This window comes from Carcharodon carcharias, chromosome 10 (genome assembly GCF_017639515.1).
Source record: "Carcharodon carcharias isolate sCarCar2 chromosome 10, sCarCar2.pri, whole genome shotgun sequence".
NCBI classification, from domain to species: Eukaryota; Metazoa; Chordata; class Chondrichthyes; order Lamniformes; family Lamnidae; genus Carcharodon; species Carcharodon carcharias.
In genome coordinates this window covers 23524242-23552153 of record NC_054476.1, presented here as the reverse complement: position 1 = coordinate 23552153, position 27912 = coordinate 23524242, and the positions used below count along the sequence as shown (strand labels likewise).

The 27912-nt window shown below is 40.9% G+C and overlaps 1 protein-coding gene across 5 annotated transcripts in view; it reads right to left on the bottom strand.

Annotated features, from left to right (window-relative positions):
• Positions 1-27912, bottom strand: part of ano1a (anoctamin 1, calcium activated chloride channel a) — a 230080-nt gene that overhangs the window by 97163 nt on the left and 105005 nt on the right. For all 5 annotated transcript variants that reach the window (XM_041197457.1, XM_041197458.1, XM_041197459.1 and 2 more), the window contains 2 exons: positions 9746-9810; positions 6346-6480 (listed from right to left, as the gene is read on the bottom strand). In XM_041197457.1, the coding sequence (XP_041053391.1) occupies positions 6346-6480; positions 9746-9810 (200 nt within the window). The remainder of the gene's footprint in view (positions 1-6345; positions 6481-9745; positions 9811-27912) is intronic.

The following is a 27912-nucleotide window of genomic DNA, read 5'->3' as shown; positions in this document are numbered from 1 at the left end:
GCCTCTCAACGTTCCACATTATAGATCTTTGATTCATTGTAGCTCTTCTGAACTAAAATGTTGTAGCATCTAGAAGCATGATCTTGTCACTGGAAGTAATAATCTGATTTAGTCTTGCTGATTAAATTCCTTCAGTGACTCATTCATGGGGGGGGGGGATAACACGTTGAAGCAATTCTTGTATGATGGATAAAGAATGTCAAACAGATGAGAAAAATTCTTAAAATATCTAGATTAAAATGGATTAATAATTTTGGCATGCTGTTCTGTTTTATTAGCATTTGAAATAGACATTAAAGGGACTTCTCATCAAATAAACATTCAAAAGGAAATGCTTCAAGTTAATACGAAACAAAAAATGCAATTTGCTTTTTAAAAATCAATCATGAAGTTTTTGTCAAGTCATTATACTGGGATGAATGATACCAGTACCGGTGAACAGAGCATTTTTTTTTGGTTAAAATGCACTTTCAGCATCAAGTTTCCTTGGTCAGGTACAGCATAGTGGTTTACAAGTCCTTATACTGTTATTTAACCTGACCTTTCAAGATTTTCCCGTCCGTGGCTTCTCTGAAGCTGTTTGGTAATTTATTACCACTTTTTCTATGTGAGGGGCTGTTTCCTGCTGTAGATCTGTACTGTGCAGGAACTGGGTTAAAACGACCCAAGATCATTGTAAATACAACTATTAAAGCTGGTAGTCAAGAGGGAACTTTTCAGTACATAAGTCCGGGCTAGATTCAAACAGTTTCATGTGTTAATTCACTGTCGCATCCCAATTCCACAAGAAATTTAAACACAAAGAATGCACTTAAAAGAATTGGCTTCTTGAAGTCTGCAGTAAATTGGAAACAGCCATGAGGAAAACCTGCTATGGAGTTTGATTTTTACTGGACTAGGCTATTTTCCAAATCCTACTTTTTAAATATTCTTTCACAGGATGTGGGCGTCACTGCCTAGGCCAGCACTTTTATTGCCCATCCCTAATTGCCCTCAAGGTGTTGGTGAGCTGCCTTCTTGAACCGCTGCAGTCCATGTGGTGTTGGTGCACCCACAGTGCTGTTAGGGAGGGTGTTCCAGGATTTTGACCCAGTGACAGTGAAGGGACGGCAGTATATTTCCAAGTCCATATGGTGTGTGGCTGCGAGGGGAACTTCTAGGTGGTGGCATTCCAATGCATCTGCTATCCTTGGCCTTCTAGGCCATAGAGGTCACTTGTTTGGAAGGTGCGTTCAAAGAAGCCTTGGCGATTCACTGCAGTGCACCTTACAGATGGTACACACTGCTGACAACGTACGTTGGTCGTGGATGGAGTGCCAATCAAGCAGGCTGCTTTGCCCTGGATGATGTCAAACATCTTGAGTGTTGTGGGAGCTGCGCTCATCCAGGCAAGTGAAGAGTAATCCATCAGACTCCTGACTTGTGCCTTGCAGATGGTGGACAGACTTCTTCCATGAATGCCCTCATTTAAAAATCCATTCCATCATCTAAGTTGAGCGCTATATAGAATCATAGGAAGATGCAGCACAAAAGAGGTGCCATTCGGCCAACCATGCTTGTTCTTGAGAACCAGTACAGTTCTATTTGGGAAACCCAGGCAGTGAAGGAACTGGGACCTAATCTTTTATGTTATTTCTGTAAATAGCACTAAAGGCATATGCTCCAGAACTTGCTGCGCCCCTAGCCAAGTTATTCCAGTACAGCTACCACACTGGCATCTACCTGGCAATGTGGAAAATTGCTCAGGTATGTCCTGCACACAATGGAAGGACAGCCCACCTGGCCAATTACTGCCCCATCAGTCTACTCTCAATCATCAATAAAGTGATTGAAGGGGTCATCAACAGTGCTATCAAGTGGCAGTTGCTTAGCAACAACCTGCTCACTAAGACTCATTTTGTATTCTGCCGGGGCAATCAGCTCCTGACCTCATTATAGCTTTGATTCAAGCATGGACAAGAGATGAACTCCTGAGGTGAGGCAAGAATGACTGCCCTTGACATCAAGGCAGCATTTGACTGAGTGTGGCATCAAGGAGCCCGAGCAAAACTGGAGCCAATGGGAATCGGGGGAAAACTCTCCACTGTCTGGAGTTATACCTAGCTCAAAGAAGGATGGTTGTGGTTGTTGGAGGTCAATCATCTCAGTTCCAGGACATCATTGCAGGAGTTCCTCAGAGTAGTGTCCTAGTCCCAATCATCTTTAGCTATTTCATCAATGACCTTTCTTCATCATGAGGTCAGAAGTGGGGGTGTTCGCTGATGATTGCACAATATTCAGCACCATTCATGGACTGTTTCAGTAGCTGAGTCATGGTGTCCAAATTCAACAATATCCAGGTTTGGGCTGACAAGTGGCAAGTAGCATTCATGCCACACAAATGCTAGGCAATGACCATCTCTAACAAGAGGGAACCTAACCTTTGCTCTTTGACATTCAATGGCATTCTCATCACTGAATCCCCCACTATCAACATCCTGGGGTTTACCATTGACTAAAATTGGAATTGGATGAGTCATAAATACAGTGGCTATGAGAGCAGATCAGAGGCGAGGAATCCTGCAGTGAGTAACTCACCAACCGACTCCCCAAAACCTGTCCACCATCTACAAGGCACAAGCCAGATGTGTGATGGAATACTCCCCACTTGTCTGGGTGAGTGCAGCTCCAACAACACTCAAGAAGCTTGACACCATCCAGGACAAAGCAGCCTGCTTGATTGGCACCACATCCACAAACATTCACTCCCTCCACCACTGACACAGTGACAGCAGTGTGTACCATCTACAAGGTGCACTGCAGAAACTCACCAAGGCTCCTCAGACAGCACGTTCCAAACCCACGATCACTACCATCCCGAAGGTCAAGGACAGCAGACACATGGGAACACCACCTGGAAGTTCCTCTCCAAGCCATTCATCATCCTGACTTGGAAATGTATGCCAATCCTTTACTGTCACTGGGTCAAAATCCTGGAACACTCTCCCTTACAGCACTGTGGGTGTACCTACACCACTTGGACGGCAGCAGTTCGAGGCGACAGCTTCCTGCCACCTTCTCAAAGGCAATTAGAGATGGACAATAATGCTGGCCTAGCCAATGACACCCACACCTCTTGAATGAATTAAAAAAATTCTTACTGAGACACACATTATAAACATGCACCTTAAAAACCATGGTTTCAATCTGCTCCAATTAACAGAAGTGAAACCTCAGTTAATGCCCAACACCTGGAATACAATGAAACATTCAATATACAATTAACAAGTGTCAGATCTTGGAGCCCTTGCTAACAAATGGATGGAGTCTGCTCAACGCACATTTGCTTTAGGCGTCACAAGGAAGAAACAGGTCACAATATACTTGTCTTATTATGACAGCTTTCTTCAGGAAGATTTCTAACAGTATTTTCAAACAAAAAAAAAATTAAATTCAGATCAAAGTTGCTCCTCACTTAAACGCACATAGTATTCGGAACAAAACAAATGAATAAACTGCACAAATAGAGGTTAATGGGCATGATCTTATAGCCACTACATGGTTACAAGGAGATCAAAGCTGGGAACTAAATATTCAGGGGTGTGACACTTTTCAAATGGATAGACAGGAAGAAAAGGGTGATGGGGTAGCTTTGTCAGTACGAGATGGAATGAGTACGATAGCAAGAAATGATCTTGGGTTGGAAGATGTAGAATCCATATAGGTGGAGGTAAGAAATAACAAGGGGAAGAGCAGTCTATAGGCCCACTAACAGTAGCTATACTGTAGGACAGGAGACAATGAGGGCATGTAAAAAAGGCATTGCATTAATCATGGGTGACTTTACTCTTCATGTAGATTGGGAAAATAAATTGGCAGAAGCAGCCATGAGCAAGAATTCATAGAGTGTATTCAGGGCAGTTTCCTAGAACAGTGTTTTGGATCCAACCAGGGATCAGGCTATTTTTGATCTGGTAATGTGTAACGAGGCAGGTTTAATAAATGATCTCAGAGTAAAGGATCCCCTAGGAAACAGTGACCACAATATGGTTAGAATTTAGCATTCAGCTTGAGTGTGAGAAACTTGGGTCAGAAACAACTGTGCTCAACTTAAACAAGGGTAATTGCAAAGGAATGAGGGCAGAGTTGGCTGGAGTGGACTGGGAAAGGAGTTTAGTAGAGAAGACGGTTCATGCACAGTGGCAGACATTTAAGAAAATAGTTCATGACTCACAACAAAGATATATCCCAGTGAGGAAGGAGGATTCTAGGAAGGAGATAAACCAACCAAGAAAAGATAGTATCAAATTGAAAGAGAAAACATACAATGTGGCAAAGATTAGTGATAAGACAGGGGATTGGGAAAGTTTTAAAAACCAACAAAAGATGACCAAAAAAATGATAGAAGGTAAACTAGCACGCAATATAAAAACGGACAGTAGGTGCTTCTTTAAATATATAAAAAGGAAGAGAGAAGCCAAAGTGAACATAGGCCCCTTAGACAACAAGGCTTGGGAAATAATTATGGAGAGTCAGGAAATGGCAGAGGAGCTGAATAAATACTTTGCATCAGTCTTCATGGTAGAAGACACTAATAGCATTCCAAAATACTAAATAATCAAAGGGCAAAAAAAAGGGGGGGGGGCAGGAAATAAATAACTATCACTAGAGAAAAAGTACTAGGGAGACTAATGGGGCTAAAGGCCGATATGTCCCCTGGACCTGATGGGTTGCATTCTAGGATATTAAAAGGAAGTAGCAGCACAGATAGTGGATGCACTGGTGGTAATCTTCCAAGAATCCTTAGATTCTGGAAAAGTACCAGAAGATTGGAAAATTGCTAATGTAATGCCCTTATTCAAAAAAGGGAGAAAGAGAGACAAAAAACAGGTAACTATATGCCAGTTAGCTTAGCATCTGTCATTGGAAAAATGTTAGTGTCTATTATAAAGGATGTAATAGCAGAGCATTTAGAAATGCATAATATAACCAAGCAGAATCAGCATGGCTTCATTAAGGGAAAATCATGCCTGACAAATTTGTTAGAATTCTTTGAGGTGGTAACAAGCAGGATAGATAAAGGGGAACCAGTAGATATAATATATTTGGATTTCCAAAAAGTGTTCAATAATGTACTGAACATAAGACTATTTAATGAGGTAAGAGGCCATGGTGTTGGGGGTAGTATATTAGCATGGATAGCAGATTGGCGAACTAATAGAGATCAGAAGCTGGGATAAAGAGAGGCATTTTCAGGATGGCAACCTCTAACTATTGGAGTGCTTTGGGATCAGTGCTGGGGCCACAATTATTTACAATATTTATTAAATGATTTAGATGAAAGAAGTGAATGTATTATCACCAAGTTTGCGAATGACACAAAAAATAGGTGGGAAGGCAAGTGAAGAGGATGACACAAGGGGTCTACAGATGGATATAGACAGGTTAAGTGAGTGGGCAAAAACTTGGCAGATGGAATATAATGTGGGGAAATGTGAGGTTATGCACTTTGGCAGGAAGAATAGAAGAGCTGAATATTATTTAAATAGAGAAAGGCTGCAGAAAGCTGCAGCACAGAGGGATTTGGGAGTCCTTACTCATGAATCCCAAAGAGCTAACATGCAAGTTCAGCAGGTAACAGGGAAGGCAAATGGAATGTTGGCCTTTATTTCAAAGGGAACGGAGTATAAAAATAGTGAAGTCTTGCTAAAGCTATCCAAGGCATGAGTTAGACCACACCTAGAACACTGAACAGTTTTGGTCCCCTGATATAAGGGAAAATAGACTGGTATCGGATGAAGTCCAGAGATGGCTCACAAGGTTGATCCTCAGTACGGAGGGATTTTCTTATGAAGAGTGGTTGAGTACTTTGGACCTGTACTCATTGGAGTTTAGAAGAATGAGAGGCAACCTTATTGAAACATATAAGATTCTTAGGGGGCTTGACAGGGTAGATGCTGAGAGGTTCTTTCTCTTTGTGGGAGAATCTAGGACCAGAGGGCATAATCTCAGAGTAAGGGGTCACCGATTTAAAACAGATGCGGAGGAATTATTTCACTTAGAGGGTAGTCAATCAGGGCTGTAGAGGTTGGGTCGTTAAGTATATTCCAGGCTGAGACAGACAGATTTTTAATCAGTAAGGGAATCAAGGGTTATGGGGAAAAGGCAAGAAAGTGGAGTTGAGGATTATCAGATCAGCCATGGTCTCACTGAATGGCAGAGCAGACTCGATGGGCCAAATAGCCTCCTCTTGCTCCTACGTTTTATGGTCTTATTATGAATCAAAATTGCAAGTCCTCAACTAAAAACAACTGAAAAAAAACGTGGAGTAATGAACAATTTATAAATAATTAGTTCTAACTTTACCTGGGAATATTCTGATCAACAGTTGCACAGCCATACAGGAACACTATGACCCCAACAGTGGATGCTGGAATCAGTAATTGTGTGTAGACTCCAAGCCAGGCAAAATAGAAGGCAATCTTCTCGCCAAAGTACTTCCTGAAAAAGACCATCTGTCTGTTTCAAAATTTTAGTTATTTCCAAATGAACATCATTAATAACCAAATTATCATTAAAGAAAATACAATCAACATTTCATCCTCAAATGCAAATTCAGAGTGAGCTTAAGGCTAATGAACCATACTTTCTCCTCTCTCCATTCATCTCATCACTTTTAGACAGGTAGGTGGGAAAAGGTGAAACATGGATGTTGATGCATCATTCTAATTAAGCTTTTCACTGCCATCTGCCAACAGATAGAATCCATCTGGCCAATGAGAGAGCTTTGTTACCAAGATACAGATTACAATTGATTTAGCTGAGAAACATTGACACATAGCCCAACAGAGGAAAGGAGATATTGACACCCAACCAGATTATTCAAGATTGGTAAAGAAACTCAGTGAACAAGCAAAGCATTCTTGCATCATAACTATCTTCAGAATTTAGGCACCATGCATATTGTGGGTCCTGAAGAGAATGGGTTTTCAAATAACACTTCAAATAAAGATTGTTCATGGAAAAAAAATCTAAACTCTTGCATGATTCAGATATTGCTGTCCCTTCAAATGGCACAATGAATTTGTACAGTAACCGCCTGGGACATCAGAGGTCACAAACATGCAGGTACAGCAAGAAATTAGCAAAGAAAAATGATATGTTAGCCTTTATTGAAAGGTGATCGGAGTACACAAGTAAGGAAGTCTTGCTGCAATTGCATAGTGCTTAGGTGATACCATGCCTTTAATACTTTGTATACCCTAAGGGAAGGTATACTTGCTCAGGAGGATACACCAAAGGTTCACTAGATTATTCTTGGTATGAGGAAAGATGGAGTAGTTTGGGCCTAAAACCTCTGGAATTAAGAATGAGAGATGATCTCATTGAAAGGTGTACATTTCTTTCAAGTTAAATGCTGAAAGGTTCTTCCCCCTGGCTGGAGAGTGCTGAACTCGTGCCATGATCTCAGGTAGCCAGCCCTTTAGGACTGAGGAAGAGGAGAAATTCCTTCATGCAGAGAGTTGTGAATTTGTGGAATTCTTTTTGCCTGAGTTGTGATTGCTCAATGGTCGAGTACATTCAAGACTGAGACAGACAGATTTTGGACATTAAGGGAATTGTGGGGATAATGAGAGAAAATGGAGTAGAGATAGAAGATCAGCCATAATATTATTGAAGAGCTGAGGAGGCTGAAGGGCCTGCTTGGTCTACTCCTGCTTCTATTTCTTATATTTTTACATAGGTACCACAGTAAAGTGTAGATGGAAGCAGAAAGTTGCAAAGGAACAATAATGGATTAAATAATGAGTGGGCAGAACTGTGGTGGATGCAGTCAACATAAGAAAAAGTGTTAGGTCATTCCACTTTGGACCCAAATAAGGTCGATCAGATTATTTTCTAAGTGGGGAGAAGCTACAGGAACTGTGAGAGAGGGAGATTTAAGGGCCCAAGTACAAGAATTAGTAAAAGCGGGGAGCCAGGTGTAAAAGATAATTTTAAAAAGTCTCATGGAATATTGGATTTTATTTTGAGAAGGTGGAAGCTATGGTATAGCTGCAGAGAGCTCTGGCTGAACTTCAGCTAGAGTACTGCATTCAGTTCTGGGCACCAAACATCAGGATGTATTGGTCTAAGATGCAGTGCAGTGCAGATTCAGCAGGATGAGACCTGGGTTGAATTATGAGGACAGGTTTCATGGACTCAGATCGCTATAGCAGATTAAAGTGGTGGTATAATTGATGTGTTTAAGATGATCAAAGGAATTGATGATGGAGGGACAGAAATTCGTCTGGCAGAAGAATCCAGAATAAGGGAGCATTATTAGAGCTAAACCATTCAGGGGTATGTCTACAACCACTTTTACACATAAAGGCTACAGGAAATCTGGAAAACACTCATCCTCCTCCCCCACCCACCCCCCCCACCCCGCCTCCCCCCAAAAAAATCGGTCAAGGCTAAATCAATTCAAAATTTTAAAAAGGTGATCAATAAGTTTTTGTTCGACAAGGGGATTAAGGGTCATGGAACCAAGGACTATAGTACAGATCAACCATAATCTAACTAAATGCTGAAACAGACTGACAAGGCTGAATGGCCTACTCTTGTTCCTATATTGTTAGTCTTTTGTTGAAATTTGCACAGCTTTGTTTTTAGTGGCAATGTGACTAGGTTATTTTGCCTTTAATTTTGTGTTAACACACCCATCTATTTTCCAAGCTGTTGCAGTAGCCTGAAAACATAAGCCTCTCTGGTGGGCCAGAAAGACTCACCCTGGTGACTCCTTGCATGTTATTTTCTCTTTCCCATAATTTGGATTCAAACGCTAAATCTGAACTCTCAACCTTCAGTGTACAAGCCTACTAAATTGATTCCAGCACTCCTTAAAGCACTGAGGAAGCTGCAGAGAGTACAGTTTACTTTCACAGCAGATAACAAAAGGCCAAGAGCAATACAGGGTTTCAAATTATGGAGCTTGCTGTACATCTCTTCATTGCTTTTTGGGGAAAATCGGAGGTTGGCAGGCTAGTCTAGTCGCTTGCAATAATAATGGTAACTGACAGAGAAGCTATGTGTGTAGAAGCAGTGACAATTATACAGTAAGGAAATGGAGAGATAATTTATACCTCAGGAATGTTAACCCATTTCACAGTGAATATGGGGCCACTGAAAATGCTCAAAGGAGGTAGACAGATGGGAAGATGTAGATTGGTTGAATGGTCTTCTTGCATGTTTGGATCTCAATACTTATTCAAACATTCATTATTCTCCTTTATAAGCAGTAATATGAGTTTAGGATTATATGCAGTTTCTTTCCCTCCACTTTGAGCATTTCCTTCGGTCACATCTGACTACTGAACCTGAACTTTAATTTGGAAAAGGTGGAAAGCTGGCATAAACACACTCTGAAAATGGTGGACTGAGCTTCTAATGAACTTTATCAAAAGTTTTTAAGCCATTTCCTAAAAATTGAGATAGCAACTAAAACACATCAAATTTTACAAAAAATACAAAACCAATTGTTTATTTACAACTTTTGAATCCTTTTAAAAGACAATTTACATCTTAGCAATATTGGATAAATAAATCATCTTATCGGAAGGCTCTCTCTCTCCTTTGTAGGACAGCAAGATTATAAATGCATTCTTCATGCTCACATTCATGATTTTATCATTAGCGAGGAGATCTTCCCTAATATTAAACATTTTCCAAAAATAAAAATCACGTTTTTAGTTAGTTGTCATTTAACTGATCAGATGCTCCTTACCTAACGAGATCAAGTGGCTGGAATTTATAAAAAATTCCATAACGAGCCCATTCTTTATAGAGAAGCTGAAGGAGAATGTATATGGTACAATTAGTCTATAATTCAGTAACGTTTCCTGAATTCTAGTAGCCAGCGCAAGATAATCTAAGCCAACATACATTTCTACTATTTGAATCAAACATTCAAGATTCGCTTGTTTTTCTGTGTATGGTGTTATATGAAGAGTATGCATCTATTAATCCCTTTTTGGGCACACTGTGATAGCAAGTAGCGACCCACATGATTTAAAGTCCCCCTGGTATGGTAACTTAGCAGCAAGGGGGGAGAATTTTCTCCCCGTTAGGCGATTGGCTGGGCAGGAGTGGGCGCTCAGCTGATTGCCACCCACAATCGGCTACATGCCGCCGTTTTACTTGGGCGGGCCAAATAAGGCCCGCCCAGTGTGACGCGCACCCGGGAGTGGTCAGCACTGCCTGTGTGGGCGGGGTTGAGGAGGGAGAGTCGGGGCCTGGGCTCTTTCGCACATGTGCATGAATGAGCGTAGAAATCTCCGAGGCACGGAGATTACTTTATGCAAACGTTGAAAAAAATATTCAGACATGTCCCCTTGTCACATAAGCTAGGACATGTCAATGAATTTTAATAAAAATTATTAAACTTATAAACCCTTCATGAAACCCCATCCCGCCCGTGGATGCGGTTCCATGAAAAATGCGAAGGCTGTCTGGGTTCTTTGCCTGCCCCCCCGCCAACCTTAAGGTTGGATGGGCAGCCCTGACAATGACTTTAATGAGGTGATTAATAGCCTTAACAGGCAACTCTGGTGCACGCCCACTGAACTGAAGATCGGAATGATATGCGGTGACATCAGGATGCATGCCCAACATCACTGTGCGTCATTTAACGCGGTATGCGGGGTCTACCCCCGCAAACCAACCAGAAGACTCTGCCCATGATTTTCAACACTGAATGAAATGTGGTGAGACCCTTGTTCTAATTGTGGGCTGGGGGTGGGTGGAGGGTGACATATGTATGGAGGCATAAGCATCAGGGGTCTAGGGACATGAGCAAGCAGGTGAATTCCCCCAAAGCAAAACAATTTATACTTTATAAAAATGTAAATCATCCTTTCAACATCCATTTCTTTCATGCACAGAAAGCATGATCAGTGCAACAGGTATTACATTGATAAAATGTATTGTCCTGAACATTCTGATTTTCAAGGGAGCATGAAAACACTCAAAACCTAGGACTTGAGCAAATCTAGAACTTGGACATCTGTCCAATGAACCCAATTCCAAATGCATATTAGCTCAGCAATGATTAAGATAATTAGGTAACATTTCTATATAACCTGCATTTGAACAACATCCCAAGGCACTTCACAAATAGAATTGCTGAAAACAGACACCAAGGCAAAGGCATAAAGTTAGGAGTAACTGGAAGTTTGGCCGATGTGTTTGAAAGATAGAGGGATTTGGGCAAAGAGTTCCAGAGAAGAGGACGATGATGGCGGAGACCATGAAGCAATGAACTGGAAGTATTTGAGCAACTTGCAATTCTCAGTTGAGACTCGCTCACAAAGACTGGGTCTGGGGTATGTTGGGACCTTTAACAGCCAAGCTACCCATTGTTCAGGTAGTCTAATGTTCCAAAAAGATTGGAAGTCAATATCTAACTATGTTTTCTAAGTGAAGGGACTTTGCAAATTTCCAGCTACTGGTGAACCTTGATGTGCAAGTGGAAAAAAAAACCCCACAAGCTACCTATGAAAAAAATAATTTAGGCAGTAATAGATTACCCTCAAAACTTTCACATAAACACATTATTAGTTCGCTGATGCTAAAGTGCTAGCAGAGTGTTCAGATTTGCTTCAGGAAAGTCCCCTCGAGTAGCCTGGTCTGAAAACTGCATTTGCTCAAGAGCAAGTTTGTGCTACAACAAAAATTCCCTGATGGAGCTTGAATCCTGGATCATGTGCACAAGCATGACACAATGACATGGCTGTGCAAATCAGACTGTAAATGTTGTTTGCACAACGCTACCAAGAGGAAACACCCCCTTTAACTAGCCAAAGTGGCCCTTACTACACAAAGAATCATCACTACGAAAACCTTTTTTTGAGCAGGGGTTCAGCAAAGCTTTTAAGGACGTCAACCAGTCGGGCGTCATTAGTCTTTTGCACTTGAAGATCAGAAGATTTACATGACCTCTGGCCTTCATTTATTTTGTGGGAAGATATTTTGAACTGAGAACAGGATGAACTTCTGACTGTTCTATACAAAGATGCATCTCAAAAAAAAATCTTAATGAATCCTTGCCTGAGAACATTTACATATACATGACCTTTTGAGAGCGGTTGTAGTCATATTGGTCACTACAATAGAGCTTAGAACAGTTCACAAAATAATAAAACTTCAACTCAAGTATCAAAATGTTTCCTAATGACTTAAACAAGGGCTCCAGCAATTCCCATAGGAAACCTCAGTGCAATAACCAGCAAATGCATTAAAAATATATCCAAATGAGACACACAGATTGCCACAAAAACTTGGATGCCATTGTAATAAAGCACCACTAACTTCCTGCGTGATATTTTAGTCACTTGAGAAAGCCAGCTGGACTGACTACGATAGAAAATAAATTTTAAAAAAACTTTCAGCAGTTAAATGCTAAAAAGGATAGCGAAGGCAGGGTGGTCGGGGAGTAGGGGGCAACTCAACAATAAAGACCCCAACCTAATAAGCAGAGTCTAGCAGAACAAAATCTGTTATTAAGTGATTCAGTAGAATATGTTGTTAAAATAAATTATTGACTTGACCTATTCAACACTGTCAGTTCTGCCCTTTTGAAATTACAGATCCAAGTAACTAGATATTCCATCATAGAAGATCAAAGAGCCTGAATTACGAGTTGGGGGAAAAAAGCTATATTTATTAGAACTATTTGAAACTATTATACCTGGAAAATGTCAAACTTAAATGACATAGTTTTATTTTCATTAAATAGAAACACTTTTATTTGAAGATGTCAGCTTGAAACAGTTGGTAGCACTTTGACCCAAATCAGAAGGCTGTAAATTCAGGTCCCACCTCCAGGGCTTCAGCTCCAAATCCATACTGACATTCCAGTGCAATGCTGAGAGTGTGATGCACCGTCAGATGTGCCGTCTTTCGGATAAGACATTAAAGATAGGCCTCATTTCAAATGGACATAAAAAGATCCTGGGATGCTATTCAGAGAAAAGCATGCAAGCTTGCAGCATCTTTATTCATTCGTAGGATGTGGAATAATGGAAATTTATTGCCCATCCCTTGAGGTGGTGGTGAGCTACTTTCTTGAATTGCCTCAGTCCATGTGGTATAGGTACACCTACAGTGCTGTCAGGAAGGGAGTTCCAGGATTTTTGACCCAGTGACAATGAAGGAGTGGCAATGTAGTCCCAAGTCAGGATGATATGCGACTTGCAGGTGGTAGTGTCTTCAAGTGTCTGCTGCTCTTATCTTTGGCAGTAGGGTTTGGAGGTTTGGGAGGTTCGGTCTGAGTGTATAAGGGTCTGGCATATAAAGGGTTAACTTGAGACTGAGCACTTTACCATCCAGGCATTGATGTAAGAACACATGACTTGCACCCAGGGGTCAGTTTAATGTACAACAAAGCGTTGTGTAGAAGCAAGCGTGGAGACGGCTCCTAGCTTGGACCTTTACTGTACCTATGTATGTAGTTTCTAGTTGTTAATAAATACTGCCTAAGACAATGAATACCTTAATAAGGAAAGCTCAGTGTAATCCTTCAGTGCAAAGTGTGCAGAATCAGCAGACCTAGCAGGGGTGAGCTAAAAGTTTAAAATTCCTGGACAACACAAGTCCTGAAGAAAAGAAAGTTACATGCTGCAGTGGACAAAAATTGCCGTTTAAAATCATAGTCCGAGAAACCCGATTCCCAATTTAGCATCTGAACACGTGGCAGCTGAGCTCACTCTGAATAAAAGAAAACATTAAAAATCAATAGTGACTGAGCAGGCAGCTTTCAAAACCCAGCAATAGCCAGGATTTGATGTCTCCAAGATCAGAGAATATTGCGCTAAAGCAGGGAAGACTAAAGCAGCCAATCCAGGCAGCCCTTGTTGAAACAATTTAAACACTGAGATGGTGAATGCCATTATTGCAGGAGCCGGTCAAAATCGGCAAGCGAGGGAAAACCCTTTGTGAAGGAGCGTACAGTGGCACGGTCTTGGATTTTCGAAAAGCTTTTAAAGCCAAACCCTCAATTTAAATTTTTTAACTATGGATTAGAATTCCACTCTTCCAGATCAATTTAGACTTATCCAATGCCCAGATCAATCACAAAATTGGGGACTTTAGAGACACAAGAGTGCTTCAGGTCTGAATAAAAAGACAGAAGCTGAACAAGTTAACACTGCTTTGTTCGATAGGCCTAACAGCCAACGATATAATAGTTAGACAAGGAACCAACGAATCATCTGTAAGATTTGATAAAGTTTGAAAATAATTCAATGTTCAGAAGTAACAAAATCCTTGAAAGGGCTAAATTTAATAAATAGTCCAGCAGCCAGGAGAATGGACTCCTCCATTAATGAGCTGTACAGAATGGCTGTAGGCTGTATTTATGGTGACCTGAAATTTGAGTTAATCAGGGATAGAATTGTTGTAGGAATGGCAGGCGATGCACACTCAGACATGCTTCAAGTGAAGGAAGATCTAACCCTTGAGAAAGCCATGTAGATTGTCAGGCAATCTGAAATTCATTTGCAGCATAGATCCATATGAAGGGGAGAAAGAAAATTGTGGAAGTAAACCCAACTGTCCAGCTAGTGAAACAACACAGAAACAGTGATACTCCAGGCCAAGGGATGCAATACCCTAACTAACCAGTAAAGCGATAATGCCAGTGCTGTGGAGCAAAGCTACGAACAACAAATATACCATTTTATAGGCTAGGAGGAATCAGACTTCTGGTCATAGGCACAATTCTTGAGCCGCTAAGGTATGGCAGCAAACAAATCTTCGAGCTGATGTACGTCACTCGTAACCAGTCTTCATCTTCTCTGGAGCAGATAGGCCCATGTAGCCCTGAATCTCCTCAACCACTGTCATAAATTATACAAAACTGCAAGTTTCTGGGAGCTCCAATAAGAAAGGTTCTCAAGACTGGGACTTCAGCTTTGAATTGTCTTCTCCTTTTGTAGAGCAGGTTTGCCCACTTTTGTTACAGGTACCATAAGCCCCTTGTTGGTCAGATCAGCCAACCACTCAGATGGTTACCACGGCATCAGGTAGATGACAGTCAAGAGAGGAACCAGCAATAAGAGCCTCAACCTCCAGTTCCGAAGCCAGTTGGAGAGATAAACCCCCGAGACCATAGAGCAGATGCTGCAATCCCAGCCAGCATGACAGTGCCACAAACGATCCTGGAACAGAGAAGCAACCATCCATTGAAGACTACAGACCACGCAGCCACACGCAAAAGGTGAGCTTGCTACCAAGTCACACCCTCACAACAGGAAGAGCCATCTTCCATCCCAGTGTGCATCACAGTGAGCCACACAAAGGAAGTGAGGAGAAAAGCAAACACATATAGATAAGCTCGTCCACCCCGAAAAGTGTGGGATAAACCAACTGCCATTTCTCACCACATTTGGGGGATCGACAAGGAGCTATTCAATACCAAAGAGCGGGAAAAGGGGATGAAGAGACAACAGATGCCACAACAGCCTTCAATTCAACAAAATTTGCCTGCAGTGACAGAGCCTACCACTCCTCTGATAACAGCGTGAACAAGATATGCAAGGATTACATGAACTCAAATTTGCCGGGGGGTGGGGGGGGGGGGAAGAGGTGCAATGGGGCAGCAATGATGTAAATACATAGGGTAAAGTGGTAAAGTGGGATAACTTGAAAATGTGTTGGATCAAGACTTGGGGGGAGCTGTAGTATAAGGGCCTGGCACATAAAGGGATAATGTGGGACTGAGTACAGTACCGCCCTTACAGGGATGTAAGAGAACACATGACCCACACCTAAGGTTCAGTGTAGTGTGGGGCAGAGCAGTGAGAGCAGTGAAGAAGCAAACATGGAGACAGCTCCTAGTTTGGATCTTTATTGTAAGCTATGTATATAGTTTCGAGTAGTTATTAAATACTTGCTGTTGAACTACCTAAAGACCTACCAAACTACGCCCAGCATCTTACAACATGGTCAACTTTATATACCTTCAATCAACACCCCAAGAATTAGCTCTACCCTCAATCCAATGCTATTTGTGGGACCGTGTTATGTACAAGTTGGCTGTTGTCACATTTGTTTACACAGCAGTCGCTGCACTATAAAAAGTGGCGTGTGTGAAATGCTTTTAAGATGTTTCTCAGGGACATGATAAGGCACTTTGTGGACACAGGTCTTTTGCTCCTGCATTGAATTTAGCATCTGACCACACATGTGAAATATTCTGCTAAACTGGTTAATAAAAGCTGGAACTGTATTCACACTTGAGCTTTGATTCTGGTCCCAGAGCCCCAGGGGTCAATTGGCTGTTAGCAAGACCAAACAGAAAGCATTACTCACCACACGCTAACATCATCATGTGCATACATTAAGCTTACATCTTTCAATTGTCCTTTGCTGGGCTGGTTCAGTTATTTCTGACATAATGATTTTATTTCTATTGAATCAATAGCAAACATAAACAGATGACCTGATATTGTTGCTTCCCGGAGGGTGATAGGATTAAAATTCCCCCTTGTATTGGGTACGGTTTTAGCATGGCCACTTTAAGTCATTCAGCTCTACCATGATATTCAATAACTACCAAAGCATGATGCTAAATCTGTCGGAATCTAGCTCACCCATGTCACATTAGAAAACCAAGCATGCTTACAGTCAGGCTAATGTAAAACAGGAAATCTCGGTGTACGAGATAGTTCAGATTACAAACATTCCCTTCTAGATTTACAAGTGCTATGTCTGGTATACTTGTTAAAATGAACTGCAATCATTGAAAGGGCTAAAGGCGTAAAATAATATGTGAAGAATTAAAGGCACAGTTCAGCATTTCTTGGTTTGAACCTGGGTCAACTGCATTTGGCATTCCGAAATCAAAAGACGAAACATGGCATCTTTCTCATGCACAACTCAATTATCCTTCAATGGGAAGTATACAGAATTGATGTAATGCCAATAATAGACACCCAAGATGATCTTGGGGATGAGATTAGTCTACACCAGTGTAAAATGGTCTCATAGCAAATCAGCAGCAAATTTTTCATTGCACATGATCTTCTTTCTACTGAAGTTCACAAAACAAAAGGTAAAATTCTTTCTGGAGACTCATTTCTTAATCTCGCCGTCACTTTTACTTGGCTTGAATTTAAATCTCTTGGCAATATTTTTCCAAGTCAATAGAAAATCAAAACTGGTACGATGGAAAACAGGCTGATTTGCTACAAACATGTTTTGCACTGCTGACTGAGACCAATTTCACTCCCATCGTATTCTATCCATCTGGAAATAGTAAAACAGTCAAAATTATTAAGACTAGGCACATTAGCACGGATATACATGGGTATAAAGCTTGAAAACATACCAGCAGTGCTGTCTGTGCTGTACTCTCTGTTCAAAGCAAAAAAGTGAAGCTAAATTGGATTGCATGACACACTTCCTTTCCAGTGATGTCATGCTCCTATCCCTTAATGGCAAATTACTATAGTTGGGAGAGAGAGGGTTTGTGGGGGTAAATCCATAAGTTTCAAACTTTGCATTTGCTCACATTTAATCAGGTTGTCATTAGGATTCAAGGATTCAAGGTGACAAACAAGAGTTATTTTGATAATTTTACACTTCTGTTGAGCAGACCCATAAAATGAAAGGGTACTGTTGTTGATAGTCTAGTCAGCCTAACTTGTTGGCCAAAGGAAAGACTAGTGATTGATTGAGACCCTTTCCAATAACTCTGCAAGCCAGTACATGACCAAACCTGACTGGACAAGCAACATGAAGCTTATTACTGCAAGGATTTGTACAGTACCCATTAATATAGGGGAAGCCATCCCAAGGTGTTTCAGAGATTTACCATACCAGGAGTAAGGTCTAAATATACTCAACTGAAGACCTTACTGGGGGATCACGGTTAGTTCCCAGACTCCTTTCAGATGTCAGAAAAATTAAGATGGTTATCTGACAACTAACAAAACATGCACTTGTTTGCAGAGATAGCACTCCAATTAATAAGCATCTTTTATCCTGAAGAATCTCTTCTAGAACTTATAGTCTGTAAGTGTTTCTCTTGGGGATTCTCTCTTGGGTTCTTCTGATTTCCCCATGAGCCTTATTCTCCCTTCCATCTCCAGTGTTAAAGACAAGACTGTGGTGATCTGCATATTTTTCAGATGTTTGGATAAAATGCTCTTTTCCAGAATAACTGAAAATCTTCACAGGAATACAGAGAGAAATTTATTTACAAAGTGCTTTCAGGAAATAAAAATAATACTTTTTCATTTTTATGGCTGATCCAAACTAACCACAGTGGACTTTTTCCAAGCAGTCAAGGAGATTGCCAATAAAAATAGCTCAAATGTAATAGGACTCACCAGAACCATTTCCATAAAAGCACTTCCCTGTCATTTCCCAAATGCAGCTAACTCATCTGAATTTAATAAAGATTGAGAAAAGAAAAAGGTGTAGAGGCAGAGTTTCTTTTAAAAACAATTATGACCTGTTAGGCTGAAAAATAAGATAAAAGAACTGAGAAGGTTATAGGAGAGGCAACAAAAGTAGGCGGGAAAGTACTAACCTCAAATGGCTAGGACTATCATGTGCTTCGAAATAAAATGATCCACAGCAAGATGTGTCCAGGATAGGAGTGTTAATTATTAAAATTTTAAATATTAGGCCCCTTTACCCTGAGGTTAGTGGAGTGTTTACACCACCAGTTCCCAAAGCATAAGCCTCATACACCTAATGCCAGCCAAATAAAACCTGCTGGTTTCAGGAAATCAGGCCACTGCACTTATTAAAATTGTGTCCCCCTGGCATTCAAATTCAGCCACTGGTTACTGGCTCTGTGTTAGATCTTCCAGAGCGGATGGTTTAAACATATAAGAGCAGCTGACTGTAGCTAGCTGAAGTACTTATAAAAACAGAAAACTTGAATGAAATAACGTACTGGCTACGATTATTAACGTTTCAAAGTGGGTGTGGTGTGTGCATGTGATGAACTAATATAAACCAAGAATTATCTTTTTCCTTAGTCTTAGTCATTCATAAGAAAGGCAGGGATTATACTTGATTTCTTTCATATGCTACACTCATCCAGAGGCAGAACTGTAGGCAGAAAACAGGAATCAACCAAGGATATCCATTGGCTTGTAAAATTATTCATTCACATGACAGTTAATGATAAGTAATCTATTCAGTCAATCTTGGATTACTCATCCTGAAGGATGTCAAGCCACAATTTAGTTAGTAGAACTTGCACCTCCGAGCCAGAAGGCTGTGGGTTGAAGAGCCAAACACAAAATCTAGGGCTAACCGTCCAGTGCAGTACAGGGGGAGCACTGCATTGTCAGAGGTATCATCTTCTATTTGAGGTGTTAAACCAAAGCATTCAGGTGAATGTATGGGACCAGGAGAGTTCTGCCTCAAGTGACCTGGGTCAACATTTATTCCTCAACCATCATCACCAAAACAGATTATCTGGTCATTATCACAGTACTGTTTCTGAGAGTTTGCTGTATTCAAATTTTTGTGCTTCCTACATTACAGTAACTACACCTCAAAAAGTATTTAATTAGTTGTAAAGCACTTGGGATGTCCTGATATCATGAAAGGCATTATATAAAACTTAAAAAAAACCCTCAAAAATCCTACTACAGAAGTCTAATGATTTGGGATTTATCTTGTCCCCATCATTCTATGCTGGAAACCACTCAGATTGTTCAAATGTTGTGAAGAAAAATAAATGCCCTAATGTCAGGTTGAATTTAGCCTTTAAGCTTTGCCTTCAACTTTATGCTTGCAATCCATTGCCTTAAGCTTGCCCTTCAATTTTTCACTTTATTTGATTTGGACTCCAAAACAGTGTTACACATTAGTTATCCCATCACAGAACCTTGGGGCACCCTTTTGTCTATATTCCCATACAAGCATGCAATAATTTCTACCCTACAGTCAATTTATTTCATACACACCCAATTTAATTTGAATCCTATACCTTTGAGCTTAATGAAAAACTGTGTCAAATGACTTATGGAAGTCACATCGTAGGGCTAATCATAGATACCCCCCACAAAGAAGTCAAGAAGATTAGGGAAATCTACCCAATCTAAATCCACACAGTGTTATTTATTAAGAAATCTTGTACAGGGAACCTTCAAATTTATACCTGCTAAGAGAGTAAATAAGGGAAGACTATTTTCTCTAGTAGTGGGGTTTGGGGCAGTGGAAACAATTCAAATTGATAACTCCTCATCATTATCACTAAGATTGAGAGAAGAGGAGTTTGGAGAAATGTATTTACGCAGCAAATTGTAGGAATATGGAATGCTTTGATGCAAGAGCAGATTGAGAGAGAGAGCATTGCATCCTGTAAAGAGGTAACTTGGTGAAAAGTTTGAAGCAAAACAAGATATACAGCTGTGGGGAGAGCAGAGCAGTGGAATTAGATGTATATTGCTAGAAGAACCAATATAGCCAAAATGGATCGAATCGTTTACTTAGGTGCTGTAGACTTCACTGCTTCTAGTATTTTAGAATAGGACTGAAGCAAGACATGTAGGGTTTACAGTCACCAGAACATCACTTGTTGCCCTTTTTAAGGTATAGACACTACATTGGGGAAGTAGGCCAGCATCCATTGCCTCCCTCAACGGTTGTCACTGCCTCACAAATCTCCTCCCTAGCCTCCTTAGAACCAATCTAGGACTTGCATCAGGGTTATCTCAAAATCAGGGTGTTCTCAAAATCATTAATCTATCCTGTGAGGGCATGTTGCTCATGACTACATTTTAATTTATATCCTCTAAATATTCACCTCAGAATGCTTATCATCTTATGTGCATCTCAGTTGACCCTGGTTTAATCCTTTATGATCTTTGCCTATTTACTGATTTATCTCTCATTACTGAAACACTGGAAGATTCTCTTACTGTTATATTCAGCCTCTGCAGATTGATTAATCTTTTGCTATGCTGTCTCATGTTTTTATATTTGATTCAGTGGATGCCCAACTTTCTCTGTGAAGAGTCATTTTGCAACGAAGACTGGAATGGAAAGTAATATTTTCAAATGACAATATATTGCAGCTCACTCGAACAAAAAGCCATCATCAGTGCCCTACTTGGGCAACTGTCTCAAGAAAGAAAGATTTGCATTTATACAAGAGCCTTTCACAATATGGGGACATAGCAAAGGCCGTTAGAGTCAATGAAGTACTTTTGAAGAGTGGTCACCATTGCAATGTAGGAAACACGACAGCCAATTTCCCACAAACAGCAACATGATAATGAAAAGATAATCTTTTTTAGTTAAGGAATTTGTTGATTGCAGAATATTGACCAGGACAGAGATATGCCTCCATTCTTCTATGAAACAGCATCTTGGGACCTTATACATCACCCGAGTGTGCAGACAGGGCTCCAATTTAATGTTTCATCCGAAAGACTGCACTTCTGACAGTGTAGCATTCCTCCAATACTGCACTGCAGTGTCAACCTCGACTTTTGTGCTCAGGTCTCAGGAGTGGAACTTGAACCCACCACCTTCTTACTCAGAGGGAAGTATTACCAATTAAGCCATGGCTGAGACTGTGAACCAGTTGGACAACTAAACAATTGGAATCCAACCTGGTATGAGGTTATGTTTCAAACATACATGCTCAAGACAAACACTTCCTAAAAAAACATTTATAATTCTGATTATTTTGCTTTGATTTACTCTCCAACTAACTGTGAATGCACTCAGCATATTTTAACTGGCATTGCCCCTTAAATTCTTCTGGGTTACTATTCATAGAAGGAGGAATTTTCTCTCCAAACAAATTCGGATTACTAAAAAAAGGAATGGAAGGGACAAAAATAACCCAAATGCCGATGTCATTTCAAGTGGTATATGTACTTGCTCTCTATCCAGCTCCTGTGTTTACAGGATTAAGATCTTAAAAAATTCACATTGTCTAGAAGCCGGGACTTGGATGGTTATGTTTTTGCAGCAGTGAATTTCACAGGAGCTCCAAGCTCATATCCCCTGATCAGATAGATTTTGGTAGAGACTTTTCTCAAAGCTTTAACGCACCGCGCCTTTTGTTCATCATTTTGGCATTTTATAATAAACTTCTTGGTTTCAAAAAAATGTCACAGTCTACCCAGAGCCATTTTGACCATTTTAAAATGTATATGCATTATATAACACATTTTGTTCCTGCAGAAGAAGTGGCTATAGTTATTCAGAACAACAATCCAATAGAGGAAAGACACAGAATTAATAACATAGAAAGAGGCTATTTGGCCCAACTGGCTTCTGTAGTTAAGCTCTGAATGAGTATCCTCCCATCCTACTTCATTATGTTCTTTAAAAAAAACTTGGTCTCACCCTGTCTGCATATCCTCCTACTCCTTTCCCATCCTCATGTACTTAGCTAGTTTTACTTAAAGGCATCTGTGCTGTTCACCTCCCAACTACTCTGGTTCTATATTCTAACCACTTTTGACAAAGAAATTTCACCTGAAATCTTTATTGGATTTATTGATCACAAAGTTGGATTTATGGTCCTTCGTTTTGGACTCCCCAAACACGAGGGGATCTTCCCCATGTCTATCTTATCAAATTTCATAACTTTAAAGACTTCCATCGAGTTACCTTTCTTCTCCAGAGAAGAGAGCCCTGGCCTATTCAATCTTTCCCAATTGTTGGAACCTCTCACCATGTGGAAATTAATATCGAAAGATTGCTATTGAAGTGTCCATATTATGTGCATATTTCTCTTCACAACCCAATGTTGCAGTGTCTCAGTGCAGGCCATTCTTGGAATGGCTTTTAAAGAAAAAAATGTAACTCTAAGTTCATATTTTATTGTAGCAGGTTTTCCCTAGTAGATGCTTGGAACTCAGCTGATATTTATTTTTAGTTACCATATTAAAATAAATTGTTAGCCAGGAAAGCATTTTAAGAATAACAAAAACAAGGTGGCTTATAAAATATGAAACCTTTGCCATAAACTGTACTCGAAATGGGGCTGGTGAATTGTAAATACTTTGCAGCCACTTGATTAACACTGCTGCATGCTCTTGTCAACTATTGGTAATCTGGGCCAACACAGAGATTGAGCAGATCTTTTGGAATTTGCACAGCTCCAGTACAGTTCAGAAAACAGATCACTTAAATGATAAATCTATATATTTTTTTTAAGGACATATGCACTTAGATGCCTTGTCCTATTGAAATAATTGCATCTGCTCAGGGGCACTGACCCCAGAGGGACTTGGGGAGAATGGCAGGGGAGGAGGTGGCAGCAAGACTTTCTGGAGCCCAGACAAAATAATGTTTTTTTTTTAAAACTTACATTAAGTTAAAGTATGAGAAAAACATGATTTTGCTTGGCACATCACCAACAAAGACTTTGTGAATGTTTTTAACTGCATTATTTCCAAATGCAGTTGCTGTAGAGCATTGAAATTTTATTACAAACATCACCCTCAGCATTCAGTTCGTTCCCATCATTTGAATAGACAAAAGACTAGTGGAGGAGTGCCAAAGTTTCACAGCCAGCATCTGTTCACTGCAAATCAGTTCAGTGAGCACCACAAGTTAACTGTTATGACAATGACCTAGTAATTAGAACTCATCGGCAGTAACCCATGTCACAGGAACAGTTTGGTACTTGGGATTGTTGGAATCCTTGGTTCCACATTTCTTCCAACCAAGCTCTGTCAGTTTTCATAAAACCCTTTCATCTAATCTCATCCTTTTAGTGATTCACACACTTCTGACATTGTGTATGTCCTATTTCATTAGCTAGTCTTCACTGCCTCAGGCTTGTATTATTTCTGCCATTTTAATCATCTCAGCTTTAAGAGCATCAATTTCTTTCCTGTATTTGTTTTGTTTCCCATTTTTCCTCATTCTGATCCTTAAATTCTGTTAAGCTCTCCATTCATTCCATTGATGGAGTTTCCACATTAGAAATGTTAAGTTTTTTTGTTCTTTCCACAGATGCTCCCGTGTTTCCAACATTTTCTGTCCTTATAGCCAGAATTTTATGCCCCACCCACCCACCCCTTAAAGGGTGGGGTGGCAGGTGGGGAGGGCGCCGTAAAACTACCCGTTGCCTACCCATCCCCACTGCAATTTTAAACAGCAGTGGTGGAGGCATCGAGCAGCCTGCTTGCTCATGGGCAGGGTGACCAGATGTCCTGGTTTTGCTGACAAACATCCCAGTTTTTTAACTAAATGTCCCGTGTCCCAACAAATTGCTCAAGTGTCTGGGTTTTCAGCTCCCAAGTATCCTCCCCTCACGTTCCATTTACTGTCCATCGATCTGTGCTGCACCCTGGGAAGCAGAATTATACAGAGAGAAATGAAACAGTACTTCCTGGCAGCATTCCCTTCACCTTGCAGCAGCACATTAAGCAACTTTTCTTTTTAAATGAGACTGAGATAAGTAACTGCCCAGCTGTCACTCAGAGACTGATTGTTTGGCTATAGTTAGGGACTAGAGGCGCCATGAAGTTGCCTTTCTCTCTCTCTCTCTCACAATGTTCAACACCATTTGCGACTCCTCAGATACTGAAGCAGTTCATGTCCAAATGTAGCAAGACCTGGACAATATCCAGGCTTGGGCTGACAAGTGGCAAGTAACATTCACACCAAACAAGTGCCAGGCAAAGACCATCTCCAACAAAAGAGAATCTAACCATCGACCCTTGATATTCAATGGCATCAACATTGCTGAATCTCCCACTAGCAACATCCTGGGGGTTGCCGTTGACCAGAAACTGAACTGCACCAGACTTATAAATACTGTGCTGCAAGTGCAGGTCATAGGCTGGGAGTTCTGTGGAGAGTTACTCACCTCCTGACTCCCCAATGTCTGTCCACCATCAACAAAGCACAAGCCAGGAGTGTGATGGAATACTACCCACTTTCCTGGCTGAGTGCAGCTCCTACAACACTCAAGCAGCTTGACACTGTCCAGGAAAAAGCAGTCCACTTAATTGGCACTGCATCCACCATCTTAAACATCCACTCCCTCCTTCACCGATGCACAGTGGCAGCAGTAACGTCTACAAGGTGCACTGCATCAACTCACCAAGGCTCCTTCGACAGCGCCTTCCAAACTCCTGACCTCTGCCACCTAGAAGGACAAGGGCAACAGGTGCAAGGGAACACCACCACCTGCAAGTTCCCCTAGAAGGCATTCAACATCCTGACTTAGAACTATATCGCCGTTCCTTCACTGCCGCCATGTCAAAATCCTGAACTCCCTTCCCAACTGCATTGTGGGTGTTCGTACACCACATGGGACTGCAGCAGTTTAAGGCAGTGGCTCACCACCACCTTCTCAGGAGCAATTATGGATGGGTAATAAATGCTGGCCTAGCCAGTAACACCCGCATCCCAGCAAAGAATTTTTAAAAAATAATTTCTCAGTGAAACAGGCAAATCCCTCAGAAATGGGTGATCAGTTTCTACCTAAGTCAGGGGACACTGGAAAAGGAGGTTTTATAAATAAATACAATTAATTATTTTCAATGGAATTTTTTTTAAAATAAAGCTCTTGCATGCAGGTCTCCCCCAGCCCCCCAGCTAGTCACCACTCCAGATCCATAAAAAGAAACCAATTATTAAAGAGTTTTTAAAAAAAAACTATCTACAAATAATTTTAATAATATGACACTAACTGGATTGGGATTTATTAGCAGTCTTATTTTTGATCAGATGAGATGTTGCTTTAATGGGTATTACTGCTATTTTTCAGATGAGTCTCTCTTTCTCTGTGAAAGATATTGGGAGCAGGTGATGGTTGCTTGCTAAGCCAGAACCATAGGACCATAGAAAAGGTACGGTGCAGAAAGAGGCTTTTCAGCCCATCGTGTGCACACCAGACATAGAAAAAAAGAGGTAAAAAAAGAAACTAGCCACTTATTTTAATCCCACTTTGCAGCACCTGGTCCAAAGCCTTACAGGTTACAGCACTTCAGATGCAAATCCTGGTAGCTGTTAAATGAGTTGAGTGATTCAGCCTCAACCACCAACTTTAGACAGTGAATTCCAGACGCCCACCACCCTCTGGGTGAAAATGTTTTTCCTCCTGTCCCCTCTAGTCCTTCTACCAATCACATTAAATCTATGCCCCCTGGTAATTGACTCCTCAGCTGGGGGAAACTAGTCTTTCCTGTCTACCCTATCCAGGCCCCTCAATTTTGTACACCTCATTTATGTCACCCCTTAGCTTCCTCTGTTCCAAGGAAAACAACCCGAGCCTATCCAATCTCTTCTCATAGCTGCCATTTTCAAGCTCTGGCAACATTCTTGTAAATCTCCTCTGCACTCTCTCCACAGCAGTTATGTCCTTCCTGTAATGTGGTGACCAGAACTGTACACAAAATTCCAGCTGTGGCCTAACCAGCGTTCTGTACAGTTCCATCATTACATCCCTGCTTTTGTATTCAATACCTCACCCAATAAAGGAAAGCATTCCATATGATTTCTTGACCACCTTGTCCACCTGTCCTACCACCTTCAAGGACCTGTGGACATGCACTCCAAGGTCTTTCACTTCGTCAACCCCTCTCAATAACTTCCTGTTTAAAGAGTATTCCTTTGCTTTGTTTGCTCTCTCTGAATGCATTACCTCACACTTTTCCAGATTGAATTCCATATACCACTTCTCCACCCACTCACCAAACCATTGATATTGTTCTGGAGTTGACAGCTATCCTCTTCACTACCAACTACATGGCCAATTTTTGTGTCATCTGCAAACTTCCCAATCATGTCTCCCACATTTAAGTCTAAATCATTAACATTTACAATGAACAGTAAGGGCCCCAACACTGAGCCCTGTGGAACATCACTGGAAACTGCTTTCCCTTTGCAAAAACATCCAGGGACCATTACTCTTTGTTTCTTGTTACTGGGCTGATTGTGGATCCAACCTGCCACCTTCCCCTGTATCCGATGAGATCTCACTTTCCTGACCAGTCTGCCATGTGGTGCCTTGTCAAATGCTTTACTGAAATCCATGTAGTCAACATCCACTGTACTACCCTCATCAACCCTCCTTGTTAATTATTAACTTAAGAGACTTTTTTGAGGAAGACACGATCTTCTCCCTAATAAAAGCATGCTGACTACCCCTGATCAATCCGTGTCTAAGTGACAGCTTATCCTGTCTCAGAATTTCTTCCAATAATTTGCCCCCCACCGAAGTCACACTGACAGGCCTATACTTTTCTAGCCTACCCCTTGCACCCTTTTTAAATAATGTTACAATGTTCAGAGACCTTCAATCCTCTGGGACTTCACCTGTATCTAGTGAGGATTGGAAAATGATCTTCAGAGCATCTGCTCTTTCCTCCCTGGCTTCCTTCAACAGCCTGGAATACAACCCACCTGGTGATTTATCCACCTTCAAGGATGCCAGTCCCTCCAGTACTTCCTCTCTCACTATGCTTATTGTATCTAATATTTCACACTCCTCTTTAACAAGAATATCTGCATCATCCCTCTCCTTACTGAAGGCAGAGACAAAGTGCTCATTGAGAACCCTGCCCACATCTTCTGCATTAACCCACAAGTTACCATGTACATCATTGATAGGGCCTACCTTTTCCTTAGTTTTTCTCTTGCTCTTAATGTACTAGTAAAACATCTTAGGATTATCTTTGATTTTACCTGCAAATATTTTTCGTATCCTCTCTTGACTTTCCTAAATTCTATTTTTACTTCACATCTGTACTTTTTATACTCCTCTAGGCTTTCTACAGTATTAAGTCTTTTGTGACTGTCATAAGCTTTCTTTTTCTGCTTTATCTTGGCCTGTATGCTTCTGGATAAGCAGGTGCCTATGGATTTGGCAGTACCGGCCTTTTGTTCGTGGGGCATGTTTACACAGTTTTTCCTTCTGATAGGTGTATCCAGCCCAGTCTCGCCAGC